Genomic DNA, 10,596 nt, shown 5'->3' with positions numbered 1-10,596 from the left:
CCCTCCTCTGCCAAATCCAGCCGGGCCTTGTCTATTGTACTCAACACTCCCAAGGCACGAGATGTTCCTGTCGTCCTTCCTCCTTCCTCCGCCTGCACCACCTCCATCGAGATCCCGTCACACACACCTTCCCAGCAGACTTCATCTCGTCTCATCTTACACACACACACACACACACACACACACATACACACCAAACCCAGCATCCCCACGTCGACAAACGGCGCACGACACGTAAGCGTCCAGACAAAAAAAAAACCATGAAAAAAAGAAGAAAAAAAAACACCCTCTTTTGAAAAGTAACACTATCAAAGACTGGACGAAGCGGGAAAGCTTGTTTACGCAGACAACCTGAACCTTGGAACGAATGAAAGTATTGGAGGGGGGTTCAGTTAGCTCTCCCCCGCCCACCTTGCCGACCTCCTGCAAGGTTAAACTAATGATATCAACCCCCCCTCCTTTCCATCCCAACACTGACAAGAACCAAGGAAGCAACGGGAGAGGAAGAAAAAAGAAGAGAAAGAAGGCAATCGTGTTCGTTTTCGCGCCGGCGAAGCACGGCCTCAACCACACACTCCCATCCGCCTCCTACCGACTTGACAGTTTGACGACGTGCCAATCAATCCCCGAGTCATAAGTTATCGCGGTAGGCCTACGATGCCGCCATATGATGACGCTCTGATAGAACCATGCTGAGGAGGGGGGGGAAGGGAGGGGGAGGGGTGGAGGCGGAGAGGCGCATAAGCCCATTTGGGAGTAGACAGAGCTTCGCTGCACACATTCCTTCCCCTTTCAACCACAGCACACCTGTTCATTGGACGACATTCATCACTTCCACCCCCCTTTGGTTGTGTGCAAGCCAGAGCCCAAGACGCCATGTTACCAGAAAACTGACATATGTTGCTGCCATTCATTCAAAGCGAGCGAGCGACATTGCTGATCCCCCACCTCGCCAAGCAAGGTCTTCCGCACACCCGTGTAACACTCCCCTTTCCCGTTTTCTGTAATCTGTACTTCTTTTACACTTTTTGCCTCATGTATGGTTTCGATGGTGCACACTCCCATATCCCGTGCCTGTGTGCTCGCTATGCTGCTATCCATCGCGTCTGTCGATTTCATGTGTCTGTTGAGTGCCAACATCGGTCCCGTGATCGAGAGGAAGAATGAAACAAGACGAGAAAGCCCCTCCGCGGCTGGTGCGAAGGGCCAAGAACCATCCGAAACCCCTCAAACGCCGTTTTGTTGTCTACCTGTAGCACGTCCTTCTATCCCGTCGTCTCCCAAGGTGATGCGGATAAGCCAAGGGTACCTATCAGGCGCGCATGGCGCCTGGAACGCTCCCACGCCACTCCAGGATGCCGTCTCTACATGGCCGACGCGGCGTGCGTGCCTAGGTCTGCGTGGGTGTCGGACGTCTCCTCGCCGCTGGAAGATTCCTCTCCGCCAATGTTACCGCCGATGCGACGCTTGGCATCTTTCTTCTCAGCGTCTGTCACGTCCTTTGCGTCTTTGCGCATGTCGGGGCCCCATTGCGGCTGATCGGGTGCGTGTCCAACAGACATGCCGGCGCGTATCTATTCGTGTTAGCGTGAAACATCGGCCTCGAGGTCCCAAAACTTACCAGCGTCTCGAGAGCTCCGTTCGAGTTGTCCACCAGGTCGTCGTCGAACTTCATCTTGCCCGGCTCGAACAACAACACGATGGTACTGCCGCCGAACTTGAAGTATCCAAGTTCATCGGCACGATTCACCTGGGTGCCTTCCTTGGCGGTGATGACCGTGCTGCCGACCATCATGGCGCCGACGCAGATGACCATGACACGACCGTGCACCGGGCTGTCAATGGGGCACAGAACCCTGACGTTCTCGCCATAAACATCGAGCGCCGAACGGATGGCCATGGGGTTGACTGTGTAGTACTCTCCTGCGATCGTCTTCGGCTTGTCCAAGACACCGTCGACAGGGATGTGGAAGCGGTGGTAGTCTTGCGGCGCCAAACGGAAGATGCCAAGAGCTCCGTTCTCGAAACGCTTCACGTCGTCGGGGTAGGCGTCCCCAAGCAGCCGCTTGATGGAGAACTCGCGGCCCTTGACCCAGACCTTGGTCGCCTGGGTGACGCTGTTGAACACTACACTGCGGCAGTCGGCCGGGGAGACGACAACATCGGGACGGTCGGGGGCGGAGCATGGTCGTGCCCCGGGCTTCAGAGCTCGGTAGAAGAACTCGTTGAAGCTCTTGAACTCCTCCACTGGCAGGAGCACCTCGGACATGTCAAGCCGGTGGAACTCGATGAACTTTGGAATCTCGGCCTTCGAGGCCGGGTCATCAAACTTCTTACCCTGCTTGACGCTCATGCTCTTGAGCATCTTGCGGACTACGAGCGCGGCGTTAGTCAATGTGGCAGCTACGGGACGACGGTGAAGCACCTACTCCTCTTGGTCTCCATGTTGCTCGACTTCAGCCCCTTGTACAGGAGACGGATGCCGAGTCGCACGTAGACGCTCATCTTCTCCTCGTTGATCTGCCCAGTTATGCGGTCCTGGACGAGGATGTTGGCCGAGTTGGCGCCAAGCTTGTATCCACCGTAAGAGATCTTGGTGATGACCTTGGAGTACCACTTACGCTGCGCTTGGCTGGCAGTGACGAAACCGCCCATGACGAGGTTGTTGACCTGCCGCCAGTCTTGGCTCGCGCACGTAGCAATGTGAGTGATGATGTCGGTGTCCTTGCGCTTGTTGAGGCGAGGTTGGTGGCAGATTGGGCATTCTCTGATCTCGACGACGTGCTCCTCGCCAGAACGGTCTTCTGCCAAATCATCCCGGTCGAGCAGATCGCCCTCTTCCCCAGGCGTGCTGAGCTCTGGTACGTTGATGGTGCTGTCGGAGCTTGACGCCTCCGTTGACAGACCGTTTGACCCGGAGTTGTTGTTGTCGTGGCCAGAAAGCAGGTTCTTGACTCTCTCGGCGTCTGGCAACATACCCTTCACCCTATCTCCAACGGTGAGCTGTGGCCGGCTCTTGGCTTCCAGCTGGTCTTCGAGGCAAATCACAGCCTCGTCGAACGTGAGATCGGACATGTCCTCGCCCTGTGCGCGATGAGGGAACCGCTGGAAGAAGCTGTCAATGGTCGACTCGTGCAGTGTTGATCCCAAGGTGTCCAGCATCGTGGTCAGCTCGATCTTGCTGATGCGGCCGCTCTCATCGGTGTCATACTGCTTGAGCATAGACCTCCAGAACTGCTGGCGAAGAGCGGGGTACGGCACGTATTTGGCGCGGATGTAAAGCACAGGATTATGCTTATCCTCCCACTTCTTGGCATCCTTCATCTTCAGGGCAATGCTGAATTCGTTGAAATCCGCATCCTCGGCCTCCAACTCGGCAGTCTGAGCCCCCGCTCCAGCCAAAGCTTGCTCGGGAGACAAGAACTCCGGGTTGAGAGTCGAACCCTGAACGGCAGGCGTTGGGGTCAACGTCCCGCTCGGCGCTGCCGTCGTCGTCGAAGCGCTGCTAGCATTCTTGGACAAGACGGGCCGGGCCTTGCTCAGACTCTGGGAAGAAGATGTGCGAGACATGGCGAGCTTCTTGAAGCGGCGCTGTTGCGGAGGCACGTATTCGTGAGGCTCGGGTACGTCGTACAGACCAGTTTCGGGATCCGCCTTGGGGGCCTTGTCGATGAGCTCCCTGATGGGTAGGGTGCAGTCGGCGATGAAGTCGTTTCCGGAGTACTTGTCATGATCCATTACGGTAAAGGAGAACGAGTACGTTTGCTCGTGGCCCTGTACCTGGAAGATCATCTTCTCGTTGAAGACGGGGTTCAGGTTGTGCCGCACTCGTTTCGTTCGGTACGTTTTCTTGCCGAGGGATGCGACTACGAAAGGGTCCATGTCGAACGTCAAACGGGTCGAGTTGGGCTCGGGAGGCAGGTCTGTGATGTTCAGAACCTCGAGATAGATGATTCCCACGACATCGCCTCCGCTGTTATTGAATGCGTACGCCTGGTCCCTCTTCTTCTTCTTCAACCCCTTGATCCTCAGACGACGCCTGCGCTTTTCGGCGACTTCGGGTTTGCTGGGATCCTCGTCCTCGGGGGTATCATCTTCGATATCAAGGTCGTCGTCCTCCTCCTCTTCCTGGTCGGCATCGGTTTGGTTGCGAGATGACGGCGGCGAGGAGTCGGTTCCGCTGTGAACGCTCATGTTCCGAACAGGCTGGATGAGGGGAGTCATGGTGGGCGTGATCTGTCTAGACCCGGCAGGAAGCTGGCTAACGAGGGCGTAGAATTTTTCAAAGATCTGCTCGCGGGTGGCGGCGGTGTTGGACTGGTCGAAAAGGGTGAATTGTAGCATGACCTCGCCAGACACGACACTCGTCTTCTTGCCAGGTCTCTTGCTCCTGAGGGGGTACCACTTGGGAGGTTGCTCATTCTGCTCGTCGGCAAAGATCTCCTCGAGGGCGAGGTCGAACTCGCCGAGATAGTCCTTGCCGAAGCGGTCCTTGTCCCAGCATATCACATCGAGGAGGAGACACTGAGTCGAGTTTACGGGGAGTTCTTCGATGACGTTCCAGTCGGGGTTGAGGGTCTTTGGCACCTCGTGGGTGGTAACTTTGGCGTCGCCGAGGGTCACAACAAGGTACTGCAAACGCTCACGTTAGACAATCGTTCCCGAGCGGACGCGAGGGACATGTTGGATTCTCGTACCGGGTCGGATGTGCCGCTTCTATCTTTGGCTGCAAGGTTTCGAGCCTGAAGCGCACCAGGGCGTCGGTTAGTAACTGCAGGCCGGCAAAGTGATCCGCAGACTGGCGCGCATGGAAACGGCCGTTGCAGAAGCGGCAGGAACGGATTGAGCATACCTTCAAAATGACGACCTTCAAGGTCAAGCCATTTTCCTTTGGGCTGAGATCTCCCATCTTGCTGGTCGTGCTGCTGCCGTTGCTACTGTTTCTTGTCGGACTGCTGCTGCGGCTGTTGCGAAGGGAAGAGCTCGACTTGAGTCGCCCAGGGATGATGCGGACCATAGTGGGCGTTGGGTCGGGGAACGGCCCCTAAAAAGAGTTGCGGCAGGCCAAGGAGAGGACAGGCAAGCTGGCGGGCGACCCAACCAGGATGGATGGGGGGGCGGCGGCGGCGGCGGCGGCTGCGGAGTGACGTATCTATTCAGATGCGGAGCGCTTGGGGGCTGAATGCGCTCTTGGTCGCTTTAGGTAACTTGCGGTACCTTGGGTATCGGATTTCAGCGGATATCCAATTGTCATGACCCGCCTGATGATATGTGCGGCTCGGTCTCGGGGTGGGTTACGCAGCGAGGCCACCTTTTTCTCTTGCGCCTTGGCTCGTTGGACAAATGGTTGCGTTGCAGCAGTCCGCTGGAGCTGTCCTGCCTCTTGATGGCGGCGGTGCCCCTGAGCGTGATGGTGGTGGAGTGCAGTAAGCAAACAGGCGCGCGCTCCAGGCTGCAAGTCGCGACAGGGTCCCGGCAGGTTGCAGCACTCTATGGTTGCCGACTTTGCTGTCAATCCAGTCAACTGTGACGCTTCTGTCCCGTCTGCCACGATTCGACCTTTGTTGCGATTGATGCGTAGAGAAGAAAAGGGGACCCGATGGCGGCGTGTTAACTGAGAGAATGAACTGGACAGAAACTACTCGTGACAATGGCTGTCGGAAGTGACCCCAAGATGGCGTGTCAAGCAGGGACGGCGGGCCGCTCTAGTTTCGTCGACTCGTCGTGGGAGGAATACCGATTCGGGGTGAGGCTGGGCTTTGGTCGACTCTGGAATGTCAGCGACCCTAAGAAGTTACGATGCCAATGCTGGACGGTGCTTTAAAGCTGTTACTAAGGGAAAAAGTCGAGGTGGAACTGGGAAAGGGGGGGAGAGAGTTGAAATGGAAGCTGGCAAAGAGGAATAAAGAGGGAGAGGGAGAGAGGGAGAGAGAGATGAGGTAAGGAGCTCGGAGCCCCTTGGAACTAATGGTCTGGATAATAATCAAAAGAAGCCCAGGGTCGATAATGGGAAGTGAAGCAAAGAAATGTACGGGTTAATTATGTGGCTTATGGTGCACACCAGCATGGCGCTACCGCCGTATGCAACTGGCACGAAGGAGCAAGCTAGGGATAATCAGGCCGAGCAGGTAAGAAGCCAGAGTCAGGAACGATGGCTAAGACCTCTCTCGATGAGAGATCGAAGGCAAAGAGAAGAGAGGCGCGCCACAGAACAGACAGCGAAAAAGGCGGCAGGTACGTCGTGTTGTTGCTGTTGGTGGTGGTGGTGGTGGTGGTGTTGCAGACCGCCTCAGAGCGCCCCGCCTTAATGCAGAAGGTAGAGACAAGCAGCAAGCAGGTGGGAAGACCAGTCAGGTGACAAAACATCAAGGCAGGGAAAGGACACAGTACCTGGAATTACAAGACGAGAGACGCGGTATTCGGTGTATTGTTTCTGATGCTCTCCGAGTTGAAGCACAACCGTTCGGGGAGGATGTTCGGGTCCAAAAGGTACCTTGCGGCTTGGTGTGGATTTGGCGGTGCGGCAAAGTATCCTCTCGTCTCGTCTCGTCCACCGTCTCGTATCGTCGTACGTAGTGTTACTACGTACGTGTGGTATGTTCCAGCGTATTCGTCCCAGAAAGGGATCCAAGGCTTGGGGCGGGTACTTCGGCTCGGCGTCTCTCCCACCCCCTAGCAAATAGGTAGATGAAATGGTGGGCACTGTTTTGGGGTGGTGCGGTGGGTTCGCCTGAGATGTTTGGACTGGTTTGGGGCGAAGAGGGCGGGAACCGGACAGGGAACAGAGCTGGAACTGAAGCTACCGAGTGTGGAAGCTGGAGCCAGCCAAGCTGGAAATGTCGAGAAAGAGACGGCAGCGTAGTGGGTAGAGAGAGGTGCACCCAGCGGCTGTCTTCTGACTCTCAATCTTTGCAAAGCAAGTCAGTCTTCAGTCATCAGTTCTGCAAAGTCAAAGTGCAACGGAGAGAGTTCGGGAAAGAGACCAGACGACATCCAAGAAGGAGGGTGCGGTCAGCTTACACCTTTATCTGACTTTTTTCTTTTATTTTATTTTTTTCGGCGTCCTCTTCTCTTCTTCTCTTCTTCTTCTTGTTCTTCTTGTTCTTGTTCTCTGTCCTCACCGTCACATTGTTACTACTATGACTCTACGTACTCGAGCCGCTTACACCTTACTTAGTACATCATTGTTGACGAGGGTTAGCATCCTTCCCTGGCTGCGGACAGATTGCGCTGCGCCAAGGACCTTGTTGACCGTCAATTAAGATATGTAGCCAAAGGTCGCATACCGTCAAGCAGCAGCAGCAGCAGCAGCAGTTTGGCATTAGCACGCTGGTGAGCATGTGTGAGGGATCCTGGAGTGTCTGGGATGTGTACTATAGTGTACACTACTCCGTACATACATAGTAGACGTAAATATCATCCGGGTAGGGATTCCAAAGGGTCCCAGATCCATGTACCACTCCATCTCCATGAAGCGGGCAGGGACTCGATTCGGCACAGCCCTGGAAATATGGAACACATGCCTTTCTGTTCCGACACTTCCCCACGGATCAAAAGTGCACATCCGCTGTGTGCTCGTCCGTCTTGATGGCAGGTGCCTCCCGCAAAACATGCCCATCTATCCGTACATAGCAACTACTTAGGTAGGTACCTACCTAGTACCTGTGTGCTGCCATGTCGTGCCCGTGCAGTGCAGCGTAGCACAGCACCGCTGCCCCCCCACGTCTCAGGAAGGCACGAAAGCCACGAAAGCCACCTTCGTGGCCCAACGCAAAACCACGTTGGAAAGGAAGGCGCAAGTGGTTTTGCTTTTTGTTTCTGTTGTGCTGCGTGTTTCTTAGCTGCATTGTGTCGTCTCCCACCGCCTCTTGTGCTCTATACAGAGTGTACCACGTGAGGATGATGGGAAGGTATTGTATCCGTACCTACGTACCTATTTGCTCTACGGATACGGGGTAAGCAAACAGTCTTCTCCCCCATCCGTCACTCCTCCGTTGCGCAAACACTCTTCACGCTTTCACACAAATCACTCGTACATTGGTGCCTCGGGCTTGTACAGGACCCCGTCGCAGCACAAGTTGCTTGCTCCATCCAATTGGCCCCGTCGCAAACCTACGCCATTGCCTTACTTGGCTCTGATCCACTCTGCGGTGCCCCTCTCTCTCTCTCTCTCTCTCTCTCTCTCTCTCTCTCTCTCCTACCTACTACAGGTCTCGTGCCCGTTTTCTCCGCTGCTGCTTCCATGCTACCTCGTACCGCTTCTGGCTCGCCTGGCTATCGACTCGGTCTTGTGTTATCGCGCACCACGATATAGACCTCCTTAGCCAAGTTGAGCGGCCCGCATTACCCAACCCTCACGATGAGAGAGCTGCCCGGGCAGTGATAAATCTGGGTAAATGGACTTGCCCAAGTCAGCATTCCTTCATCATCATGCTTGAAATCCCGCGTCAAGACTGCATGAATCCCTGCCGGGCGCTGCGATGAACATGTCTTTAGCCGGTACCGAGACTTAGACATGCCCATGCCATTGACCAATCCTTTTTTACGTTCACCTGAGCGGATAATCGATGCTGCTCCTTCCCCCGATTCTCCCTTGTCTTGCCTCCGCCCAGTCTCGCCAAATGATTGTGATTTTGGAAGCGCTAAATCTAAGTCCTGGCGTCCGACTGGCACGAGTGTCGTCTCCTTTAATCCGACTCCTTCCCTTGGACCGGTCGCGCGCCAGGTCTGGTCTCTATGCTTCGCACTGGACCAGGCCTTTCCCCATCAAAATCCATCAAAATCCATCCTCGGACGAAAAAGGAAAAAGAAAAACCCTCTCTGGGAGGCCCGGCAGCTCCGCCCCCTTCTATACGGATACCCAATATCGTCTCTCGTTACTGCGTACCTAGTCCGTCGATACCTTCAACTCCACCAATCCAGTCGATCGACGTTCCCCTCGTCGGGTGCAACTGCACCTGCAGCGCCGCACAACATAATACCTACCTAGTGTGGTCCATAATGCCACAGACGATTTTCTCCGTCTTGCTTGCCGTGCTTCCGCCACCTTCTGGCCCTGCCCGTCCACTACAAGGCGGACAAGGGTGCCGAACTGCAGTATAAACTACGTACATACGTGGGCGAACATCGGCACCCAGGGGGGTCGTAGGCTGCCAGCTGACAGCTGGTGGTTCCCTTCTTTACCCATACTCCGTAGTCCTCCGGGTGTAACGCGTCTGAGGCTCTCTCCGCCAAGGTCTCGTCCTGCTCGAGTAGGTGCTTCTAAGCCTGCGTCCAAGAGTCTTGGTCGATCTCTGCCCCGGCAAATGCAGCAAGGGCCGAGGGAAGCGACCGGTGCCATCTGAACCTCACCTCGACCCCTAAGGCTCAAGACTCGTCGGGGACCAATAGGCTACCAACCACCAACCTCCCTCATCTCGGCACAGGCCTCGTCATCAAAACACAATCCATCCCTGCCCGGCTCTGGTCTACCGCCTGCCAGATCGTCGTCATTCGAGCCCCTTCGCAAATAAGCCTTCTCGGCTACCTCTACGTGGCCTTGTCGCGCTCTAATGAGCATGGTTCGCCCGAGGAAACACAATCAAGGATCAGCACCCAATAAGGGAGAGCAGGGCCTCGCAATTGCGGTGGTGGTGATAATTAGCGAAAGAGGATTGCCGTCTGCTGGAATTCAGGAACGTCGGCCACTCGCGGCAAGCTGAGGTAATCAAACGGCGTTCCGGCGGTACAGTATCAGTACATGGGGGGTGTACCTTTCCTGGCTGGCTCGTCTGTCCCGAGCCCGTGCTGTGTACGGATAGGATAGTATGTGTACATGAAGGCTAAGTACGGATACCTATAGTAGGTAGGTAGAGTGAGTGTGGTGAAGGCATAGGTAGTGGCCGGTACGTATATACAGTTCCTTGGGAAGGAGCTAAAAATTGCAGCACGCTAGAACATGTTGCGCAAACGAGGCGGGGCACGGGCCGCTATCCACGCCCCAAGCTTTGCATCTAGTTTATTTTACTATTGCTACCTATCAGGTAGGTATGAGCAGGAATGCCGATAACTCCATTCTGCCTCGGACAAGCCCGCTTGCTCAGGGTTAGTTACCGTCGTGCCATCGTCGGCCAACCAATCTCGGCCGAATTCGTCCCTTCGAGCATGTACCTACCTCCCTGCCCCAAAAACGGCACGATGAGGCGGCGCAGGTTGACGCTGTTGCGGTTGTCGACCAACGGCTGCCAAACGGAACAGGCCAGCTGATTGATCGCCCCATCCGCATCGCGAAAGATTCGCAGCGCCACCTACCCCAGCCGCCGCCAAGTCGTCAGGATGACTTGCAGCCGCGAATCCAACGCGCTCGCTCCTTGGCCAACAGGCAGGACAACGGGAACCCGCTGGGTAATTACGTACCCACGCCGCGCTCCTCAGTTACAGACCGAGGCAACCAAGCCAAGCATTCCTCGAGGCCTCCAGTAACGTCAAGAATACCTACGGCTTCGAGTCCCATTCCGCACCTCCCCCCCCCCCCCCCCCCCCCTTTTTTTTTTTTTTTTTTTTTTTAAAGGCGAAAAAAATGCCCTCCCCAAACCCCCCTTTTTTCCAAAACCCCGG

At 55.6% G+C, this 10,596-nt stretch overlaps 1 protein-coding gene across 1 annotated transcript; it reads right to left on the bottom strand.

The window, feature by feature from the left end:
- Window positions 1-1,364: 1,364 nt before the first annotated feature.
- Window positions 1,365-5,017, bottom strand: GLRG_03497 (phosphatidylserine decarboxylase; the record flags this gene model as incomplete). Its single annotated transcript, XM_008094182.1, has 5 exons — window positions 1,365-1,574; window positions 1,622-2,373; window positions 2,430-4,632; window positions 4,698-4,742; window positions 4,853-5,017. The coding sequence occupies 5 exons, from the start codon at window positions 5,015-5,017 to the stop codon at window positions 1,365-1,367; spliced, it is 3,375 nt and encodes a 1,124-aa protein (XP_008092373.1).
- Between the last annotated feature and the right edge of the window lie 5,579 nt (window positions 5,018-10,596).

The sequence above is a fragment of the Colletotrichum graminicola genome (genome assembly GCF_000149035.1).
Source record: "Colletotrichum graminicola M1.001 genomic scaffold supercont1.10, whole genome shotgun sequence".
Taxonomy (NCBI): domain Eukaryota; kingdom Fungi; phylum Ascomycota; class Sordariomycetes; order Glomerellales; family Glomerellaceae; genus Colletotrichum; species Colletotrichum graminicola.
The sequence above is the reverse complement of the archived record's forward strand: the minus strand, read 5'-3'. Positions and strand labels throughout refer to the sequence as shown.